Below are 24361 nucleotides of genomic sequence, written 5' to 3'. Positions count from 1 at the left end.
AGAAACTCTGTAGCCTGAGATCATAAACTTCCTTCTGAAGGGAAACGAAACGCTCCGAAGATGTGCGGCTGCATGGACGGTGCTTGTGGCCTAATGTGGAACAGAGGCTAAGCCCCATGGCCGTGCCACACTGCCCTTCCGTTCTACTCATTTATCTCAGTTGTAGATATGTTTTGCTTTCCTGAATTTGTGTTCAGCTTTAAAATGAGTGGGGAGGTACTGGAGTGGAGAGAAGCAGCCTTTGGACTTCTTGGGAGGTTCTTGCTCAGGCATAAAAACAAACGGTGGGCGAGGACTTCCTGGCCACCTGAGACCTGGCAAACAGGAAGAATGTCCTGGACCGCACAGGTCAGGTGCCCTGGCCTGCGTCCCTGCTGCTCCGCTAGGAAGCCAAGGCCTAGGAGGGCCTTTCTCCCTTGAATTCCAGCCCAGGAGCCTTCAGAATCATGCGAAGCTATGCAGTGACTACTTCAAAGGCCTGGTAGGTGCTACTGGCACTGGCTGCTCTTTCTGATCTGAAGCCTCCGATGTTTGCAGAGGATGTATCTTTCATGCTGCGAGGACTACACGGAGGACCGGTTTCCATTGTGCACATTTTCTCTGGGAGGAAAAATGGCTCTCCAGATAAGAACTGCTAGTCCCCAGGCTCTCCAGGGTCTGCTCCTCTGGGCCGGGGCTCTAGCCACTCCCAGGGCACCCCTGGGGGCAGAAGGAAATGGGATGGCCAGGAAGGGCTCCAGATGATAGGGCTTCGGCCAAAGTACAAGTTGACCCAGAGCCCATCACCTCCCTGAAAGCCACTGGGGGCTGCCAAGGGCCAGGGATCAGCTGAGCCTCCACACAAGACCCACCATGAGGCCACACAACACAGTGACAGACTAGGGAGCTAAAGCCATGTTTGTTGTGAGTCAGTACCCCAGTCCAGCAACATGGGCGGCCCCTGGCAGGCATCTGACATGCATACACGCACGCACGCACACACACACACAAATATATATTTATTTATTTAATCTGCCCCCCCCCCAAGTGAGGCCAGGTTCTTATCACACGAGGACATTTTGTGACACTAATGTCACATAAATGTTAAGTAATCCCAGGAGCAAAAACAACAATTTCCAAAAGAACAGATACAATTTTTGGTTCACTTTTAGAAAAGTCATCAGATGTAGAGGGCAGGATTCCCCAAAACTGGATTCCCAAATTGTGCCATTCTCATCTCCCAAACGCCACAGAGATGGGGCCCAGCTGATGGCAGCCTCTTCCAGCCTGACCGGGCAGCTCCAAGCCCACCCACCACAAACCCGGCCTCTGTCCTCGCTGCCAGACCTGCGGGCTGGGCCAGCAGCTTCACTTCCTTTTGAGATGACAAAGGCTGCATCCCTCTGACAAATGACACTGTGAGCGGACAGTACTTCTCTCCCAGGGACCCCCCCGTACCCCTGGCTCGGTCTCAGCTACAGCCAAAGGGCAGGCCATGGTGGCCATGGCTCCTCTCCTTGTCCCACCCTGCCCCACCTCACTCCAGGATGCAGACACCTCCAAACCAAGCTGTCCTTCGGAAAAGGCTCATTCTGCTAGTGTGGCATCTTCTTAGAAGCAGGAAGGATAATGAAGTTTTTAATAAAAGGACTTTTCTATTTTCTTCAAGGAGAAAATACATGTAAGAAGTTTTAGCAAGTTTCAGGACAAATACAAGTCCGTTTTTTCTCCCCAAATCATTACATCCCACGTGCGTACACGGGGTTCTCAGCTCCTCTTGATCTGAAATTGAATTGTTCTCTTTGTGGAGAAATTATCTTGAAGAGTTAACATTAATTCTTGCAATCTCTAAAACCATTTCCTGCTGTGTCATGTAAGTCTCAGATCACTAACTGCCTCCAAGACAGATGTAAACATTAAAAATTAAAGACCCCTTAATTTGAAAGACATTAAGGTGAAGAAGAATTGTTCTTTGACTACCTGCACCTGGACTGCAGGGGCAGGAGTTGGCAGTGGTCACCCCCACGGTCCCTTCCAGGCCTGACCATCCAAAAGCCAAAGGTGCAAGTTCTGCTTCCTGTCAAGAGCAGCGAGGGCTGGTGGGAACTTGGGGACATACCTTGCCAGTTTTCCCAGCTGTCATACTGTTCTGCATTTTCATGGCTTCAATCACACAAATTTCCTGACCTTCTGCTACCTGGAAAAACGAATAGGAAAAAAGACAAGTTTTAAAACCACTCTAGTTTTGCAGCAACACTCAGGAGTGAAGCCATCAAGAGATTCTTTGTCACATGCTCGGAAATGTTACCCAAGCAGCAGCAATGACCTCTAATATTTTATGTTCCAAGTGAATCTTTAGGGGACAGCAGAGAAGGACCATTCCCTTGATCTTCATCAGGCACCACCAAGACGTGGCAAAAATGGGACATCCTCCTCTTATGTGAAACGTCCAGACTTGGCACATCTCTACAGACTGGAAGATTTGTGGTTTCTAGGGGATGGGAAGAAGAGGAGAGCCATTGCTGATGGACACAGGGTTTCTTGTGGGAGAGGGGGGGTGTTCTAGATTACCTGTGGTGATGGTCGCACGAGTGACTCCAGGAATCGAAGAGAACCACTAAGTGTACACTGTGAGGGGCTGAGCCATACTGGATGTGAATTTTATCTCAGCAAAGCTGTCACCGAAACATGGAGTGTTTCTGTCCTTAGTCCTGGGGAGCTGGGAACCATGGCCAGCTGGGGGACCACTGTCTTAACCTCAGCAAGACATGCCCAGGAACAATGGGGTGGCTCCTGGAAGGTGTCTTCCAGCACAGGGAATGCTTTCTCCAGCTGCACCCAGTGCTTGCACAGAGACCCGTAGCCCCACAAGCGTGGGCTCAAGCTCTACCTGCCTTTCCTTGGAGGGGGGTGGGGTTGGGGGGCAAGCCAGGGGAGGCTGAGAATGAGCTCCCTGGCTAAGCCTAGGACTTCAACCCAGGAGGCAGTTGTGACCAAAAGCCACTCTATGAATCCTCTTTCTGCTGCCCCAGGTGGGTAAGCACCATGGACCTGGGCCGAATTTTTCTCCTATCCTTGTGAGAAGGGCCTCCCAGTTCTTGAAATGGTAAAGCTGAGTTTCCCAGGGCAACTGGCTGGCTGTTTCGGGGTGCTGGTGGGCATCCCGGTGTGGAGCTCCTGGACACACACCACTGCGGCTGTGCTGGCTCAGGGTCGCAGGAGCGCCCAGAGAATATTCTTTCCTGAAATCCCCAAATGATCCCCGAGCTCCCCCTCCGGCTCCCTGCGCGGCACAAGCTGTCTTGCTGGCAGTTGGGACTGCTTGCGCCCTGTGCCTTCCTTTCCTCTGCTGATCAGGTGGTGGGCTGCCTTTTCCTGGCACAGAAATCTAGGAAGAGAGGGGATGCCAAAGGCTCGATGCTGGCACAGGAGAGAGACGCTGTGCTGGGGAGCTGGGCTTTGAAGCGCTGTGCTCACTGCCTGTTTTGATTCATTTTCCCCTGGCATCTGCATTCCATAGAGTGAAGAATCCACACTCGAGGGCTGCTCTTCACAAGGCAGAGGGACGGCAGGCAGGGTGGCAGCACAGCTACCCTCTCCAGTCCTCATTTCAGGGCTTTTTTTTTACTCTTCAGAGGCAGGCAGGGACCCCGTGAGACAAGAGAAGGCCAAGTCCCCTAGGGTAGCACCTGCCACTTAGCTCCACCCATAAAACTCCGGTGGACCCATAGCACCATCTCACGGAGGCTGGGGAGCCTGGGCTGACCTCCAGGATGCAATGTCCCAGTCAGGTCCCAGTGGATTTCTGGAAATGGATCTGAAACTCAACAAAACAGAACGGAAATTCTCCCCCCAAATTAGTAATCAGCTCTTCACCTCTGGGTTCTGGTAGCTCTTTGCTTCATGGGGTGGATGAGTGCCCACAGCGGGGACCCAGGTGAGCTTGCCCCGCAGCCTCCACCCAGTTGGGCTTCCTCTGCTGTCATCAAAGAGCCCAGGGCTTGCTCAGAGGCTCCCGTCTCCCCATCCTTGGCCCAGAGGGCTTCTGGGGTGGAGGGCACAATCTAGCCCCCTCTGCAGCAGGTGTGATCCCTCTCAGCTGCTTGGCCCACCCCCCAGAATCTGCAGGCCACACAGAGCGCCCCCCACTGGTCCTTTATGCGAACTTCAACTAAGTGAATTCATGGTTAATGCACATAGGAACCCAGGGGATTTCCAGTGGTCATACCAAGGGGGCACAGACCAATCTGACGAGGATGCCAAAGGGCCCACGCTGAAGGGCAGTGGAGCCTGGGCCACGGTGGTGCTTAGATCAGGGCCTGCTGCCCTCTGACCATCCTTCCTGGCTGGCTCTGGGTGCTGTACCCTGCATCATTTGCAAAGAGGTGCCCTCCAGGTGACTCAAGTGGCAGGTCTCCAATCAAACTACTCAGAAAAACAAAACCTCTCATTTAGACAGAGATAATCAAGAGAGGTGGGAAAGTCCCAAAGTTACAGTACTTTTTTTGTTGTGTGATTCTGGCAATTTATTAAAAGGACTTCAAAGAAAGTGCATCTGGATTTACAGGGGCCCGACCGGCAGCACTGCCCTGAATCCACATCCAATCCTTGCAACCCGGGCCTGCTGTCCCCTCCTGTCACCTCCCTTGGTCTGCAGTTCTCCATTTCTACTTAGGTCTGGATGGAACTTAAGTAATTTGTTTCTCCCTCTCTGCCTACTTAGGCAATGGGTTTTGTAGTCTGTTTTCACTCACTGATCCTTAAAAGAGACAACTCTTGGAGGTTGTTCCTTGGGACCCCACAAAATAGTGAGGAACGTCTTGGTCAGCAGAATTGTGTTACGCACACACGGAGTCGATCTAAATTCACACTATTTCATCCCTCCATAATTGCAGCCAGAGGAGCTACATGGGGCTTGCTGCCCCCCAGATGTCCCCCTGCCCACCTCTCCCCCACCCATGCCTCCACCCCTCTCCCCTTCCCAGAGCCTCCCCTGCACGGGGACACCTTCCGCATTTCCCCAGGTGCTCGCATGGACAGGGAGCGCTCGGACAGCTCCTGTGTGAGGGCACGGCCTCTGAAGGGTTTGTGCGCACACTTCTCTAACACTTTTGTGCATCATCTGACAAAGACTCACTGATTGTGACAAGAGGTCTCTGACGTTGGGCTTACAAAATGGTCACAAGCCTCATCAGTCTTTTCGATAAACCTAGTCAACCTGATGGACTTCTCTGCTGCCCGTCTAATTGGTGTAAAGTTTGGAGGCCCCAGTCTTGTATCTTTCATCCGGTTTATTGCATCTTCTCCTTTGACGTGGGGTCAAGGTTCACATTCGCATCCGATTATCAGGGTGCACTCATTAAGCAAGGGCCTGCCTCACTCCAAAATGAGTAAGCTGGACAGAAAACCCGGCCCATTTACTCAGCAGATTTTAGTATGTTTAGGAGGCCTGAATGTCAGGCAGCAGTGCTCTGTGCTGAAGAGTTTCAGACATCTCCAGCTGATGATTAATTGTGAGTGATGGGAAATAAAATCCAGTAAAGCCAGCTGCTTGCCATGGTCGGCAAAATGACTCTAATGGATCTAGGCTGCCAATTTTCCAGTTTTACTGGCAAGTCTTCCAAGTGTAATTAAGGGAAGTTATAAATGATATGGAAATCTATCAAGTTCCATTTATTTTCAGAGGACTCTTTCCCCCAGAGACTTTTATCTTCAAGCTTATAGTATGCTTTGTTGTGCTAATGATTTAAGAACCCTTCTTATTTCTGATTAAAGCCCCCAATATCCTTCTACCAGTTCGCTTCACTCCTTCCCCAAAGATGAAAAGGCACAGAACCTTCTCCTGCACATGTCCCTCTTGGAAAGCACACTAAGACCGGGACACGTTTGGCAACTTGTATCGTTCAGACTGCAAATGCCGAAGAAAGCTCAAAGAAAGTGCGGAGAGAGGATGAGCAGATAAAGGGGGGAAAAAAAGACCTCCACCAAACATAAAAGGAAGCCCCCAAAAGTCCAGACTTGAAAGCTGTGCTCGAGAGCAGACATTTATCAGAAGATGGTGTAGCCCACTAATGTTATTTGATTTGGAATAAAAGCATGAAAATGATGGCAAAGGCCTAAAATTGGAGATGTAAAGGCTGACTGCACAGTATTCCATTTCTCAATTTCATCCTTCAGAGCCACAAAATGGGGGTGATACAGTGATGGGATGAGGTTTACAGTAACAGCTGTGCTCTTCCCACACAGGGGAGGCCCTTCTAATGGGCGAAGGTCTGTTTTGAACAGACGGGGAATAACAAAACAAGGTTCCCTATTAAGAGTGTGCAGTCCTATTTCTGATCAAGAAAATGAGTATGGGAGTCGGATTTCCTCGAAGATGGCCCCTACCCTCTTTTGTCGTCCAAAACCAGGGCCGTTTTAAAGGAGTTATCCTTTAAGTGGAGGAAGGAGGACATAATGTCAGGGAGCGCTCCCCCCACCCCCGCCCGAAGCCTACTCTCCAGCAACTGTAAAGAATGTACAGGAAACGGTGCCAGTGGCATATGGCTTTCTACTGTGCTAAACGTTCACACAAAAGACAGGTTCATCAGTCATTGTGGTATCTGGATAAAAAATTAGCTCCTGATGGATGGTATTTTGAGCTTACCTGCTGCTATTACATTACCAGAGAAACACAGGTTTTGAAACCCATATGACATTAGAAATTGCAGACCATGAAATACGACACGTGCGGACGTACATAATGTACGCCAGATTATACAAAATAAAAATAAGCTATTTAAGCCCTCTGCCTAAAATTGGGCCCCGCTGCAAGGAACCCTGGGTCACTTCTATGCAGGCCAATTAATGCACAGCATCTGCTGTATAGAAGCAGGGCATGAAGCACTTCCGAATGATTTCAGCAATTAAAAGAAAACTGTTTCCTGCCTGTTCAGACAGCAACTGTTTCAATGCAAGAGTGAGCACCAAATCACTGTGAGCAGCTGAAAAATTAAGTCCCTTTTTTGGGGAAGAGGGGTGGGTGGGAGGCAAGAATTTTTACGGAAAAGGAGCCTTCTTTTGTTGTCCTACATTCTGTGTTTTTCTGCCAAATTAGACAGAAGGCTCGGAGGGCTTACCGGCCCGCTGCAGTCTCCCCTTCTGCTGCATGGGCCCCTGAAAGTGTGGATCAATATCAACCCTGCCGATGACTCTACAAAAGTGAAAATCCTTCAATTACATTTTAAAGGCTGTTCTACTTAGAACACAGGTGCCTGAATGCAATGCATTTTATGGCCCTTAGATCTGAAGAAAGACGCAGTTAACAGCCACAAGATAAAGGCCTCTCAGATTTGGTTAAAAGGCACTGCTAGAATCTGATTATAATAACTTCCTCTTTCTGAGCCCGGAAGATAGGCTGGTAAATATCCCCTGATATTTTCCGAGAAGAAATGTGCATTCGCGTCCCAACACCGTCATGTAAAGGGGGAGGGAGGAAGACCCCGGGAGACTGTCTAGTATTTAAGTAGTGATGGAAGAAACCAACATCAAATTACAAAGAAAGAGGAGGCAGGTGACAGAAATGCCACCAAACCCCTTATCTGCAGTCTGAGGCCTCCTGCCATGAGTTTGTGCGCAAGCTGCCTGACTCACTGGGAAGGGCACGTGCAATGAGGAGTGACGCATCCACTGAAGCTGCTGGCTGGGGAGGGTGGGAGTGGGGGGGCGGCGGGCTCACGGGGCACTCCGGGTCCCTGCCTGCCCCTTCCCTACCCCGGCCCCCACTCTCCCTGCCTGCTCCTCCCTGGCCCCGCTCCCCTGCTGCCCTGGCAGCCTCCCTGACTCCATGCAGTGGGCAACCAAGCAGGGAGCAAATACAGAGTCATGGCCAATACAAAACAGGTCCCGTTTCCTTAAAATGGAAACCATTTCTCCCTCTCGCCCTCTAAATTTGCTGGGAACTGGAGCCAGAGCCCCTAATTAGAGAACTTACAGTATCTGAAGAAATCAATCTGGATCCTCCACCTCTGTGAAGGACGTTGTTTTAAAGTACTCAGGGACTTGATGTGGTTTTTGGTTTTTGTTTTGTTTTTTTAAGCAAAAGGGTGAAAAAATATCTTTGAATCTCAGTAAGGTTACAAACTGCCATCTATGAAAATGGTTAAAACCAAGATAACATAGCCTCTAATCCCAAGTAGATCATTTCTTGAAAAATAAAATCAAATACCAAACTTGCAGAAGACTCACCTACAACAATTTATTGCTTGATCTGTAAAAATATTTTATCTTATACTGGATAATTAAATTAGATTTTTGAAATTCTCAAATTGCTACCTCCAACAAAAATTAACCCTAACATTGAAAAATTAATGTTATCTGGAAAGGACAAAAAGGCCAAAATAAAAGTAGCCATCACCTCTGAAGAAGGAATCTGATTAGGGAGGAGCCCCAGGGTAGGTTCACAGTATAAGCTACGTTTTATTGTTAAGTACCTTGGGAAGCAAAACTGGTAAAAATGAGCAGAGAGCGTATGAGTACTTGAATCATTCTCTGCAACTTTGTTTGCAATATTTTGTAATTTGAAGTTGAAAAATCGATCTGTCAGGCCAGGTCCTCTACAAGGAAACGATGCAGACGTGGATACTGGGCCGCACGAGGTACAGAAGCCACTGCCAAACAAACATGTCAAGAGGGCCCATTCCAATGCTCCTCATCTAGAATACCTAAGAGCAAAGGAGGGGGCCTTCAAATCTGTTTCTTCAAGACTGGAAAACCACCGGTCTCCTGCCAAATTTATTTGAAGTTTCCCCAAGATCAGCTGTAGGCTCAATTATAGATGATTTGGGGGCAAAGATGTGAACACCATGCTCTGAAACAGCACACTTGTGCCAAGTTATCAGTGGCCATCTAGCTGCTTGGGAGACTTCCCCTAGATCCCCTGAAGGAGCACAGGCAAGGAGGGAAAAAATCAGGGCAAAATTTGGGTGGTACTCCCATTAATGATGACAAATTTTATGTTCTCACTGATGCGCTTTACAATATATCATTCTTTGCCCAAGACGCTGTGCAGGAGAACCAAAGTCCCAGCCACCTACTTTCCCTTCTGCTGAAGGCCAAGTTCCGTTACACATGGATCTTCCCCATCTTGGCCACACAAAAATACTCCCAAGCCTGTCTTACTAATATGGAACAAGCCATGTGGCAAGAAAAGCAGCAACAGGTACTTACTGCCAATCTATTCTTTGATCTGGTCTCACAAATAAGTCACAAAGTGATAATTATGAAAGAAAGATACGTAAAAGGAGACACAGCCCGCTTCTGGTTCATGTCTCAATTGTTACCGGATTAAAATAGTTTGGATATTTCTTCCTTCTTCCTTCTTCCTTCTCCTTCTTCGGATGGTTTGGATATTTCAGATACAAATCTGAGATGTCTGCTGAACTGGAACCTAACTCAGAAGAAATCTCGATTCATTGCAACAGTTAAAATCTCCCCTTGGGTTGCCTTATTTTTATTTTTTGCTTTGTTTCTGATATTAAAGGACTAACAAAACAACTGTTCCCCTAATGACTTTATTTTACACTTCAGAGTCAAAATGGAAACTGTGTGACATTTCAGCAGCTCTCAGCCTAAAGCTGGCAAGTACGCTCTGCCATTATTGAGAAAATATGTGTTTTTAATATTTTTGTTCAAGAATACTATAAAGGCAGACATTTTAAAAATTAAAACAAGTTATAAGAAATGCTGTCTTTGTTTAAAGTGCCCTCAGTTTATGATGGTGCTAAATAAAAATAGGTATTTTTCTAACTGAAATGAAAAATCAGTTGTGAAAATATTTTCAGAGGGTGGATTATAAAACAAAACAAACAAAAAACCCTAGCGGACTAAAGGCATATCAAAGTCATTCTATCGGGGCAGCCCGGGTGGCTCAGTGGTTTAGCGCTGCCTTCAGCCCAGGGCCTGATCCTGGAGACCCGGGATCAAGTCCCACGTCAGGCTCCCTGCATGGAGCCTGCTTCTCCCTCTGCCTCTCTCTCTGTGTCTCGAATGAATGAATGAATGAATGAATGAATAAATCTTTAAAAAAAGAAGTCATTCTATCAACTATTTTCTGAATTAAATGTGTAACTCCTGAGTTTCCATAATCAACTACTTTGTTATTGGGTTGTTTGCTTGTATGCATTTGGCTTTATTGACCAGAATCCACCCCCCCCACATGTTCAAAAAGGCTATCCTACAATTGTTTAAAAAGATGGTTTTACTGCCACATTTAATGTCAAACACTATGTAAAAGACATTGAAAGATTTTAGAAACTTTTGCTGTGTGAATCCAAAAAAAAAAAAAAAAGAAAAGAAAAAAAACCCACACAGCTTCTGTGCTCAGAGAGGGGAAAGACCTTCCCATAGGCAGCTGAGTGCATGTATTACTTCTGAACAACCACCCCATATCATTTCATCCTAAGGTGTTTTTTTGTTTGTATTTTAACTCTGCTAAGATTGTTTACTTCACAAAGCAGATTTATTATTTATTACTTATGTGGTGCTTCTGTGAAACACATTACTGCCAGGCCCACCATTCTAAGATCTGTCAAGTTTTACTTAACCTAAATATAAAAATTACAGATACCTGGAATTTAATCTATTAAAAAAATTCAAAGAATAAGAATAGTTGTAGGCCCCTACTTATTTCTTAGGTCCTATTTTTCCTTGAAAACACACAGAGATGATTGATTCCATTATCTTTCTACTGATAAAAGCAGAACTTTGGCTCAGCTATTGCTAGTACTAGAACAACACAACATGCCCCACAGTGCTAAAATAATTTAAAACCACAAAACTTAAAAGTTACAAGTATTATTTTCTCATAATGGCCTCAAGTCAGTGCTGTGCCTTTGGGCAAAGGAAAGTTTTTTGTGTTTTAATTACAGAAAGCAGATTTCACTGTACAAGTTGCTGTAAAGAGTCTGCGATGAACCCCTGCTCCCCTTCCCCGCCCCCCGCATGTGGTGAAGGTATTATCGGTTTGGGGAGACTTTTCACAAATAGTAACTCAAGAGAAAACATTGTTTTACCAAAACACAATGGCACAGAATAAGAAAGGAAGTTGTGCAGGGGCCAAGAGGTGTGGGAAGTGGAAAGAAGAAAGCACAAGTTCCCCGACCAGCTGAGGCCGGCAGCGGAGAGCACTTGCATCTAAGTTAAGGTGAGCGACACAGATTTTAGGAGCCAATTCACCCATATCTGACTTGAAAGGACTACATAAAATAGAGGTCCCATTACTACACAGAAACATATTTTGAACAGTTAGTTCTCAAATTAAACCCTTCTCGAATACCCACATTTAATTATGGGTGGTGGTTTTCAATATTTGAGCTATCCCAAAGAACCAACAACTATACCACATTGTCCCAATTTACTAAATGCCTTGCTTTCCCACATAAAATTATTAGCCAGGAAATGGAAAGTAGGAAGACTAAACCCTCCCGGTGTCTGGAGATGCTAGACTAGAAGAAAGCAGTTGCTGGAAACAAGGAGGCTGCACGCTCCCTCCCAGTTCTCTGCCCCAAGAGAGGTACGAGGGAGGCTGGTGCCAGAGGGAAGCTAGTGCCCCCTCCTCCCCACCCTTCAGGTTTCAACTTAGGTGTTGGAAAAGTAAGGATTTCAGTTACACGCTTATTTTTTTTAAGTGCAAATATGATTTTATAATGAAAACTACACAATCGAGACTGACAAGCTCAGAATGGCAGCCTATGTAGCTTCTACAGAAGGCTAAGAAAAATGAAAACAAACAAACAAAAATAATCACCATATTGTTTACAAACCTACATTTCTAGTTGCTAGAAGATTCCACTGACTGCTCTGATAATGCACTGTATGAGGGTAGGCATTTCCTTAAAAGATTTATCTATTTTAGGGAATGTGCATGCATGCACACACACACAGGAGGAGGGGTATAGGGAGAGGGAGAGGAGCCTCTGGCAGACTCCCTGCTGAGCGAGGACCTGGAAGCTGGGCTCTATCTCATCACTTGAAGACCATGACTGGAGCCAAAACCAAGAGTCCACCACTCAACCAAGCCACCCAGGTGCCTCATATGTAGGCATTTTTACAAGATTTTTTATTTGAGTAGAGATAACACATAAGATTACATTAGTTTCAGGCATATAACATAGTGATTTGACATCTCGCTGTGTATTCTTAATGTCAAGGCCAACAGGCTATCATCTTATGACCCTAACTCTTTAGAATGAAAATGCATATATGTAATTTCGATGTATCATTTCTCCCAAATTCTTTCTTTTTTTAGATTTATTTATTTATTTATTCATGAGAGACACAGAGAGAGAGGTAGAGACACAGGCAGAGGGAGAAGCAGGCACCATGCAGGGATCAGGCCGGGTGTCCAGGATCAGGCCGTGGGTTGAAGGTGGCACTAACCCACTGAGCCACCCAGGCTGCCCTCTCCCAAATTCCTTTTTTTTAAAAATTTTTTTTAATTTTTTATTTATTTATGATAGTCACAGAGAGAGAGAGGCAGAGACACAGGCAGAGGGAGAAGCAGGCTCCATGGACCGGGAGCCCGATGTGGGATTCGATCCCGGGTCTCCAGGATCGCGCCCTGGGCCAAAGGCAGGCGCCAAACCGCTGCGCCACCCAGGGATCCCTCCCAAATTCTTAAACAGTCTTAACAAGTACTTTCTTCCAGGAATATCAATGCCATTAAAGTAAAGGTAACAATTCATAGCTACTGAGCCTCTTCTATGCTTTTCTGAAAAAGCAGGTAGAGGTCCATTTCCATATCATCAGGTAAAAGCAACTGCTAAGTCAGTTTTCCAACTTCACTTAGCATTTCAGGGCTAATCACTTAAACAACTGAAGCTGACTGTTTTTCCTTAATATGCATTTATTGTAAATATTTTTCTAGAAGCCAATGCCAACTTCATGAGTTTTCCTCAACATTATTTTACTTATGTTAATGCAGAAATATAGAGGCAGTTTTAATGCACTCTTTACAGCAAAATGTGTAAACTCCTGTGACTTACCAGACATAGAAAATGGAATGATCATGTTTGGCCATTACTTTCCAGCACATAAGTAAAACTGCTAGTTTTAAGTTTCCCCTAGAAATCTGGTTGCATTTTTGTTTTCTTATTTTTGCTGCAAATCAGTGGAGAATTCTATCCATGCTCTATGGAAATGCACGGATCCCATCAATTTGTCTATAGCCTGTTTATCATGAGACTGAACATGTGAGGAAATATTAATATAGCTTTGATTTGTGCCTTAATGTCACAAGGTCAAGGTGAAAAGCTTCAAACTGTGATCCCAAAATATATGTATCAAGTTATGGAAGTGCTCTGGTACTACACAGTTTATGGGATTAACTTTCCTTAGTTTCCTTCCCATTTACTTCAGAAATCATACAGAAAGTTCCTCACCAAAGGGCTATTTCTTGGTATCAGTTCTTCAAGGATGCTTAAAGCACAGAAAGCTAGAAAGTACCTAAAAATTAAATAAAATACTTCCAAAATACTAAATTTGCCAAAGAACAGAATGAATCTGGCCTTCTTTCTATTCCAGTCCCAGGTCTTTGGGAGGGAAGGTATTCAAGAGATACTGTTACTAACCCAATTCAAATGTGCAACAGTTGGACAGAGAAGGCAAGAAAGCTATTTTGCTGTTCTATGGGGGCAGCATGAGTCAAGCAAGAGGGGCACGGAGCAGGATCACGCTTCAGGCCACCCGCCCCACAGACAGGAACGGTCCTTACCATGTCTCCAGGCTTGACAGAGATGGCCACCACCACGCCAGGCATCGGGGAGCGCAGAATGCTGCTTGTGTCCTCAGCCATTTTTTCCAGCATATATCTGTTCAGTTCTGCAGCTAGTTTGGTTAAGATATGCACCTGGTACTTAAGGGGGAGGCAAGGAGTGGGAGAGAAAACCATCAATGAGTTTAAATGAAGAACTTTTCCTCAGCTGTAGCACTCATTTGGCATACGTTTTTAGCTTTGAAATTTAAATGATAACATCTTTGAAGTCAAATGGATTTTGATACTTGTAGTTAGAAACAGAACATATTCATCTGTTTCTGGCACATGTTGTGAGCTAGTTATTTAAGAAACTTCTTGAAATAAGAACGACCCCAGTAACTAATTAATGACAAATGGTGGTCACCCTGTATCACTCTGAGAAGCAGCAAAGTTTTATCAAAACTTGATAAACAGTAGGAATTTCCCTTGTCTTCTCTTCACCGCTTACAAACTTATCCCAATTAACATGACTTCCGAGATTGAACTGTGTCAGCCTGAGGAAGAGGCGTGAGCCTGCTAACACCTGCCAGCAGATGGCAGCAGATCGCTGTCTCATGCCTCCCACTCCCCTCCACGGAGGCTGTGCCACCTAGAAGTTAAGACAAAGGCTTTCTGTGTTCCTTTTGGGCAAAATAATATTTAAAATTCGAATTTTTCTAGAGACATAATATGTTATATTCACTCCTGAGAAAATTAGCTTTCTTTTTAGACACAGCGTGACGTAGTTTTCCCAAGGACAAGTAGGGTAAAGATGATGTAGAATGAGTTATCTTCTGTGAGGAAAAACAATAATATCCAGATTTTAAAACCACTGAAAGAAACATTATGCACAAGCAAGTATTTCAATGGAAACTTCTGTAGGTGGCTCTCAATTAGGGGTGCATTAACGGGAGTTCAAACAAAACATTTCCAATAAAAGAGAATTTCTGTCCAGCAGGAAAAAAAAACCCTCCATCGCTGTGGACAAATATAGGAGCCAGTTTGGTCTATCAAAAACAAAACAAAACAAAACACCTAACTAAAATGGTTTGAGGAGGTGTTACTCAGTGAAGGCGAAACCACCACCTGAAGATTTCTGGATTCCTACCAGATCACATCTCCCTGGGGTAAGAGAGATGCAGCATGGAGGCAGCCCCATTTTGTTCAAAAAAAGCTGCTATAACTCAAAGCCTCCTGTGGGCATCGTGATGGCAGGGATGCAAAAACAAAATAGAACTCACCGTTTCATTCTGGACAGGGATGGCAGAAATCTCTAAGCCTGCTCTTTGCAGGGCCTATTCTAAAGGGGTAGGGGAGAGCCCCAGGAGATCTGATGGCCTAGGTTCCAAGCAGATTTGCCACCATGACAGGTTGAATAATAACATCTTTTGCATGTTTCTTTACTCCTGAGTGTGTGTTTTGCAATCAAGACATACAAGTGTCTGCCAGTTTCTGAAGGATATGATCCTTAAGTGAAATTACAGTGCAAATAAAAGCTTTTTGCTCCTATTAAAATTCATCTGAGTCATAAGTGGCAATGGAAAAGCAAGGAAAGTGCATTCTGCTGTCAGTCTAATAAACATTCTGGGCAGAGGGACTATTTATCAGTGATGAATTGTACCTCAAAGTCCTTCATTAAACTATGGGGGGGTGGACAGCAAAAGAAGGGAGAATATAATTGTACCAAATTGCATGGTTTTCATATCTGTGCTCCATCTGCTTTAGAAAAGGAAATCCAGTATCACCAGGAGAGTCACGGGGAAAGTCACTTCTCCAGCCACCAGCACCCTCGGCTGCTCCATGTGACTGGCCAGCACCCAGATGGAGATTTTCCCCTCTGTTTTTCATACATTTGACCTCAAAATGTGAAGTCTGAATTCAGGGAAACTATCTTTCTACACTGAGGATAATATGATTTATCACATTTCACGACAGTGGATAGGCTTAAAAACTAATTTTAGCTATATCACAAACAAGTCTTATTATAAATAAAGAGCTAAGATTGTACCCAGCTCCATTTCTCCCCAGAAATTACAAGATCCTGACTAAAACTGGATCCTTTTACTATTTTTATAATTTTCATATCTCTTGAATTCCTTTCTCTGTAGGACTCCTGCTTTGCTTGGAAAGAGATGTAAAAGAGTCACAAAACTCAACGCCTTTAGATGCAGTCTTTGTTATTGATGAGATGTTCCTTTTCCTTTTGTATTTGTTTATTGTTCTTAAATCTGTTTGGGGGATAAGCGACTTATTGTAATCACAAGTGAAAAAATAACAACGGGGTAAATGCCTCGGGAAAGGCCTCGGTGCAAATAGTTGGCTAAGAAAAGACCTTTCTGATGAATATAAAAAGAGGAGGCAGCAAGAAGGTTCTCTTTTTAAGATTACCTTTGATGTTGTCCTGACCCCTTGAGCGCGCCCACACAAATACGCCTCTTAAAACTGTGTCTTGGCTCCAGGCTTGGCAAAGCGTGGCATACAGCCTGCCCGGGTGGCATCCGAGCGAGTGTAGCACATGGACCCTGCAGAACGAGCTGCCAGGGGAGAACCATAAAAGCTTCTAGATGCTCCCAGAAAAGAAGTCATTTAAGAATGTACACTAGGGCTTTCAAAGCTTATGATCAGAACTGCTATTTATTGGTTTCTCTGAATTCTGAGGGGGCACGGGCAGAGCAGCCAACCAGCTGAGAGAATCCATGAAAATGCCTTCTGAGGGCACAGAGTTGGGTTTTATGCCAGGCATTTAAAAATTCCTAGTGGGTTCTGCAGAACTTCCCTGGAGGGTTTTGACTTTAAGTTGTTGCTGTTGTTGTTGTTACTGTTTGCAAGCACAGAAACCACAAACTTGATGTTTTGGCGGTGGGAGTCCAAAATTTTACAGGTTAGTTGACAGGACAGGGAAGTAAATCCTCAAAGAGACCAGAAGGTTCTCACCCTGCAAGGCCATGAGGGATCAGAAGCCGCTCAGTCCTGGGTCCTGAACTAGACTCGCTGAGGGTCATCAATGGATGGAGACTCACTGTGGGTTTAGGGAGGTGCTCAAAAATTGCAGCTGAATGAATGATCAAGTTCTTGGAAAATATACCTCATGGTGTAAGCACTGAGGACAGGTGCTCTCCAGGACTCCAAGCTGGACAATACTGGGAGGGAAGGAGGTGCCATCTAAAGACCCCAGTTTAGGTCTCTAAGCAAATGAATTGCTTGGCTTCTGCAATGTAAAACCATGTCTAACAAGAAAATTTCTCCCAAAAAGTTCAAAAGAAAGAAGGAAGAGAAGGCAATCATACCAGATGTAAGAGGACCAGGAAGAAAACCACCAGAGATGGACAATTAAAAGGAACACAATGGAATTGTTTTAAAAGTTGATGTGCAGCTCTTAACATGGAACCTGACAAAAGGGGGAAAGGTGTGGGGCAGAGAGCTGCTGAAGTTGGGGGAGGGGGAGCGGTCAGGGTTTGGGAAGGATCTATGTTTTTGATCAGATCCATTAACAAAAAACACCCTGAGAACAGGCATGCCGACCGGTGCCATGCATACACACAGCTCATGTGCCACTGAGGGGCAGGGCAGCCCTCGCTCCGGGCAGCTCTCGCTCTGGACACAACTCCACTCAGGTGGTCACACAAAACACCTTGCTGCCCGTCTCTGCGTCTCCTTGCGTCTCTAGGGCCTCTAGATCCACCAGCAATTTGACACATCCCATGTGCCCGCACTTGCATGACCCAGAGGTCTATGGGTTCTTTGCAAGAGGAGTGCTTCCAGTTTGCTTTACCTATTTTTTCACTTGTGATTTCCTCTTAAAGTAGTTCACCTCTGGTTTCCGTTTCTATGTCGTTCTTCCAAAACAATGAGGATATGTACAGCTGATGAACTGTTCATGTTTTTGCATGGCAACTGTGGGTCATCTTGGCCAAGGGTCAAAGATAAACTTTACTAGGAATTATTTTACATTGATTCCCTCAGCATCCTGAAGCACTGGCCACATGCTACATATGGACCCTCACTAAGGTGGCCAGCACTGCACTTCTTCACATACAAGGCTCTCTTCTTCAAGGTTTTCCACCTTTCAGCCCCAAGGGTTTCCAACATTCACCTGTGCCTGCATTTCCACAGTGTGGCAGTGAGAGCGAACACTCAAATATGCCCCTAAAAGTCTGCTTTCCTAACTCTGAGCTGGAGAGCAGCCGTCAATGTTCTTGAAGTGACATAAATGACTAGCTGCAAAAGATGACACATCTCTAAAGACATCGGTAGTTCGGAAAAGTATTTTTAAAAACCCCACTAAATAGAAATTAAAACACTGACGTAGAATTAGAATCTTTATTCAACTTTTTTTTCTCCCTTTCCTAAGTTCTCTGTGGGATATACAATTAACACGAGAGGACAAACATAGCAAGGGTTTGATGTCCTGTAACATGCAAGCATCTCTATTTCAGCATCGAGCCCAGCAAAGCCAAATCGACCAAAATCTCCAGGAATCAATGCCCTGAACATTCAACATCAAGAATCAGTGAGTATGTAGCTGCCCTCCTCTTGGAGGGATGCCCCTGGCGATGAAGGTGAACTGAACAAGCGGCTGTTAAAGTGTCTGTACAGCTGCAACCACTGGGGCAGCCTGTTAGCATAATGCTGTGACAACTCCATCCACACAGTCTCAAGGTAGCCATCAATCAGGACGCATCATTTAATCCAACAGCACTCAAAGGACTTTCTCCGACAACCCACATGACAGCATATCTACAGCTCTATTTATATCAGCGCCCAGTTGTGTTTACAATGCTGTAGCAATTAGAAAAGATGCAACAGGCAGCAATATTATGGAAATTTTCATTTTGCAGTATTGCCCCGTAAAGTGTGATCCTGCTTCACAGAGTCAGGCTAAATGACAAAAGGCTATTTTCTTCACTCTCCCAGCTCAGACAGCACTTCATTTGCAGCTATCTATAATTAGATTAATGGTGTAGTGCAGTACAAAGCAGGCCCACTTCACATCAGATAGCATATGAATTAGGACAAACACTTATTTCAATTCCAGGCAGAGAAAGCAATGACTGGGGTATTTAGCATACCCTTTATGGTGGAATGAGATGTTAATTGTGTACCATTACCTCTAAACTGCTTGCTTGTTGTATAAATCACTGTGCTAATTGATGCAGAGATAGAAATGTAGCCACAGGCAAGAAAGCAAAGGAATGACGGCTGAAGATGCTGGATAAAGGATTATCGAGTAAAACCATATGGAGATGAGGTTCCTTTGAAACCTTTCCTTTCTGCCCAAGAGCAGGATTTCTTAAAAGTACATAAAAACTCTAGTGCAAGTAAAGAAAATTTAATTTTTCACATTCCTTTTTGGAAACACCCACTTCTTTGAAAAGTTCCTCACTGTCACAAATCTAAATAAGAGGTATGTGGAATTAATCTGAATATACACTTACAAAAACACGGGCTGTGTAGTTTTCAAAGTCAGATCTCCCTATCTGGGTTTTGGGCTCACGGGTTAATAAGGAACACTTGTAAACTACCTGAAGCAGATGTTTCTGACCCATCTACAGGGCAAAAATAAATTATTTCCCAAGACTTGGAGTTGTTCTTCTAGACCAAAACAAAACACAACACAAAACGCTGCTGGCCTAGGTCTGTTATCGACTCCAATTTCGTAGAAGGATTTATTCAGGATGTGAATCCAACAGAACCATTTTGATCTGCCATTGAAACAATGATTTTAACACCATCACCAAAACGCTGAAATCGGACTACTCCCGTTCATGATTTTATATCAATAGTAATGGATTAGAGGAAATCTTTTTTGGTTTCCCCCTAAAACTAGCACAACATAATAAACAAAAGCACATAGAAATTTAAAAGTATCAGTCTTATTACAAAGTGCTACTCTTTTTAAAATGTCTCATTCAGCACTCAACAGTTCTTAGTGGGGTAAAAATGAGTGTCTTGGGAGCACAAATATAGAAATCAAATGCTACACTCAAAAAGTCAAACTGTCAAAGATCCATGGATAAATGTGCTCTGGGGAAGTTTATAAATCAAGTGCATGCATCCTGTGTGTGTTCACAATTTTTTTCATAGCAAAGCAGCAGTAAGGTGCAAATTACTGCTGTGCACTTTTTCACAAATCCAGCTGTTTAGTAATTAGCACTGTTATAACAAACTTTTACACAGAGAGGAAATACAGTGGGTCAGTTAATAGTTCAAATTTTCAACTTCAGAGTAACAGTTAATATATTCATCTATTGGAAATGCACTTTTGAGAAATACTGTGTATATAGTTCAGCCTTGTGAAATCCAAATACCATATTAACTTGCAAGACAACAACATCCCAAGAAACTATAATGTCTGGTCCCAGTTATCACCACTGAAACCTGGGGGGGCAAGTCTGCTTTTCATGGTACCAAATGGTCCTTACATATCCTCAACACCTGTACTGCAACTGCAAAGTCAACAGTTTAAGGTTTAGGGCATTATGCTAAATAATACTTATATATGTATATATTATTTATAGTATATTTCATGATACTTAAATAAACACACACAGAGAATATGTATATGTATATAAAGAAACATCATTGGTCCTTGAAATGGAAAACAGTGTCAGCGAGATAAATAGCATGATCTACCCTGAAGTAACACCTCCCATGCGTGCAGCTAGGTGACATAAATGGAAGTGCACTAGAGAAAAGATCTGGAAGCAGTGTAAGGGCCTGCTCCCTATCATTAATCACTTGTTTGAAACACTTAAACTAGGGCAGTACAGCCCGCAGCAAAACACCATCACACCCCTTGCTTGCAAGCTTATTTATGATGCCGGTGTTAACAGGAGAAAATATATGGTTTCTGATATTGCAACCAGTTCCCCAGCATTTGCTCCCTTTAATTGAAAAAGGCAGTTAAACACAAAGTAAATCATTCAGTTAGGTTAGCTGTTTAATGACACATAATTGATAATGTCAATATGTGGCAGTGACATAATGCACCACTTTCAACACCGGCCCACTTATGGTTATGAATCAATCTATATTCCTGATTTTATTCTTTCACTGCTAAGTTGGTTCTTGAACTTCAGTCTTTGGGGGAACGACCAATGTGCCACAAGGAGTCACAGTGGTGCAGCGATTTCATTATGGACAGTTTTTGAGGCAAGAATTATAAAAATAGAGGTGGGAGGAAATTTCCAGCAAAACAAAACAATAAAAATCCATGCAGCCCATTTCTGCAACTCATCTTTCAAAGTTCTTGCTGAAAAAGAAGTTTTCTTAGAGAAAAGAACTATCTTAGGCTAACATCAAAACCTTTGGAGGAATGGGTCAATGTGGGTGTATCTCTGGCTTATTTCCAAAAGACAATTCCCTCTGAAGGGAAAGATATGGGGACAATGGTCAATAACATAAAACCTAACCAAACTTTTTTTCAATTTCTTTTTTTTTTCATCTGGACACACGAGTCCTTCCAATTCTAATATCCTAAGATAAGCAACTTTTCTTTTTTCACAACAGTGCTGAAAATGAAATCGACAATTAAACATTAAGCCCAGTATTTCATAAATCCTATTTCCTCAGTTATGTTCCACTGACGTTACTTTCCTCATGATTTGAATCGCTGGTATCTTAAGAGAGAACCAAAACTGATGGAAAAGTAAAGGAGCCAAGCACAGGAAGCCAGCCCACCCCCATTCTGCTGGGCAGGCCAGCACTAATCGCAGGTCCTCAGTGGGTTTCTCAAAGAGTGAGTCTGTGAAAGGGGTAACGTCCCTGGTGCCCAGCACGGTGGGGACACGAGGTACAGGTGTGCCACGATAAAGGAGCCCAGCCTCTGCTTCACTGGGGTACCCACAAGCTGTCTAACAAGCAGGTACATATGCCACAAAGGTAATTTGCTGGAATAAGTGGCACTTTCCCATCCACAAAGGCAAGTCCATTGACAATGTGCTATACAGAACTCACAAAACAGAGCCCATGCATTGTTTGATCAGGAGTCTCTGTGACACATTATGACTATAATGAGTCATTTCTTTCTTATACAAGAAAAATATTATAGATCTTTGAAAGCCTTGTACTCAATTATGTAACAATACCAACATCTGTGAACAGTATAGGCTGTTTCTATTCTGTATCCTGAATTGTTTTATGTAATTACACATTTATAAGGTATTTGGTAAACCAGTAAGAATGTACCTTTTTAAAAGCACTATATAATTTGAGGTACAATGAAATGTTCTCTTGAAAATCTATAATTAGGGCAGCATCAGGTTACAGAAAAGTACAGGAAATGTTATAAAATAGGGAAGTGTACTATTTTGCTATGGTCCCCCACCCCTCTATTTCCTCCTCTTCTATTTGAATTATTCTTTGCTCATCTCAAGTTAAAGTTATGTTGTCTCTGGGGTGCAGAATAAGTGAACTCTGGGGGGAAAAGTCAGGGAGCTTTAGCCTTCCCTTGTAAGTCCTACGGTCCTGAGATGGAACACCAGAGGCCAGGGTAGTGTGCTGATGCCAGGGGCTGTTCAACGATACTTTTGGCTTTATATGGATTTTTTAAATGACGAAATATTTTTTTACTATTATGAATTCACTACAGAAATTCAGAACCCAATAAGCCCAAATGTTGGCTTGTATTGGTCAGAAATCTGAAAAATATATCAAGGCAAAGCAAACAAAACTACAGATAATACTACTGGGTAGTACTTTGGCACAAGGAGGTTTTGAGCTGAAAGCAATTAATTCTCTGCCCTCCCCATCCTGTCTAAAAGCAGGTCTCTTTCTCTCCCACACACAGGAAGAGAACTGCTCCAGAACTACTCTTATCACCTGAGAAAGCTCTTATCTGCATAATAAAACCCTATTTATCATATGTTTCCTAATTACCTTCCTACAATTTACCTCTACCCCCAGATGCCCTCAACCTTCCCTTCCTTTGTCTCAACACTATATTATCCTTTGTTATAATAGTATATAGCCCCAAGTTCTAAATGTCTCAAGTCACATTTCTTTGGGAACTCCCATGCAGAAGTATATGATATTACCTATTTTTTTCTCTTGTTAATCTGTCTTTGTCAGTTTGATTTGCAAGGCTCCAGGCACTGAAATCTAAGAAGACAGAGGGGGAAGTTTTCCTCTCCTACACCACTCAACAGCCAGTGGTCCAAAGTACTGGGAATGATCATGTGAGGGACGACGAAATTTAATCTGCCTTTCAAGGTCCTTCTTTCTAGCTGTACCAAGGATCAGATGGACATAAGACAGATTAACAGGAGAAAATCAAATTTAAACTCATACTTACGAGGAGTTTACACAGACATGAAATTGCAAAGACAGGCAAAATGAGGTATCTCTGTCATGCTGAACACTGAGAAGTGGGTAACGGGGTCTGGGACCTCAAAGGGAAGGGATGCAACCTTCGTAAAAAATAAAAAACAGTAAATGGTATGGTAGGCAAATGTTTGCTGGGCCACTCAGAAACAATGGGACATAGAGGACTTTGATCAGACAGGCCTTTCTGATTCCTCCCTACCAGACCTAGTTCACAGTATAATGTAATTATCTATGGTGACAGCTCTCTTCATGGAGCAGGTCCTCTATCTAAATTTTTTTCAGGCGGTTATGGAGGAGGTTGGCCTCTGCCATCTGTCAGGGGGTACTGCTTAGCAATTTTATAGTTTAAAATTCTAACATATCTTAGAAGTTTAACCTGTGCCACTTAATGGACTTCTGGCATGTGACAAACTATGCACTATACAGAACATATAATACTGAAGATAGAAGAAACCTGTAAGGTCCTATGGTCATCGGAGGGAAGAGGAGATGTGACCACCATATTGGAAGCAGCAGAAAAGAGTGGGGGGGGGGGAGGAAGCACAAGATATTGAAGCCAAATGACTTGAATTTTGATATCCCAACAAATGTCACCTTTAGACCAGTGACCTAACTTCTCAGAACAAATCTCTTCATTTCTAAAATCAAGAAAAAACATGCATTAAATGATGTAGGGATTAAACTGACAAAGATTTGCAAAGTAACTAGCAAGTACCTGACAGTAACTACTCACCAAATATTTTGTTTCCTTCCCAAACACCTCTCCATGTCCGACAAAAGACAGTAGATACAATTTGCTTTTTCATTGCATATTGTAAAACATCTTGAATTAGCAACTTTACTTGTTACAGTACTAGTTCTATGGTTCCACATTCAGGAGTGAATAGACTAAATTTTTCAAATACCATGTTTGGCTCTAAGATCAAATAAAGGAAATTGGTTCTGATATTAAGAAGGCTTCTAGATCAGGCAATGCAGGATTCTATGGTCATCCTTTCCTTAGATACTGTCATACTGAATTAGAGAAATAGTTTGGTTCATTCATTCAAAAACCATTTATCAAGCATATATGAGCAATATGAAAATATAAATAGGAAAAAATGGCTCCTGACCTCAAACACCATAACCTGGCCAGAGAGAAAAGACAATCATGAATAATACAAATATAAATACATATCAGTCCTACAAAGGATGCAATCAATATGATTTGGACTTTTTTATTTTAGCCCCTCTCTTGAAATTAAGTGAAAGGAAACCAAACCTCTTTTTCATACTCCGATTACTCTG

General features: G+C 43.6%; 1 protein-coding gene across 1 annotated transcript in view; it reads right to left on the bottom strand.

Annotated features, from left to right (window-relative positions):
* Window positions 1-24361, bottom strand: part of PCCA (propionyl-CoA carboxylase subunit alpha) — a 404157-nt gene that overhangs the window by 848 nt on the left and 378948 nt on the right. Inside the window, exons 22-23 of the mRNA XM_055335978.1 lie at window positions 13730-13870; window positions 2099-2176 (exon numbers count right to left, since the gene is read on the bottom strand). Of these exons, the coding sequence (XP_055191953.1) occupies window positions 2099-2176; window positions 13730-13870 (219 nt within the window). The remainder of the gene's footprint in view (window positions 1-2098; window positions 2177-13729; window positions 13871-24361) is intronic.

This window comes from Nyctereutes procyonoides, unplaced genomic scaffold (assembly GCF_905146905.1).
Source record: "Nyctereutes procyonoides isolate TBG_1078 unplaced genomic scaffold, NYPRO_anot_genome, whole genome shotgun sequence".
Classification (NCBI taxonomy): domain Eukaryota; kingdom Metazoa; phylum Chordata; class Mammalia; order Carnivora; family Canidae; genus Nyctereutes; species Nyctereutes procyonoides.
This window is presented reverse-complemented; position numbering and strand designations above follow the sequence as displayed.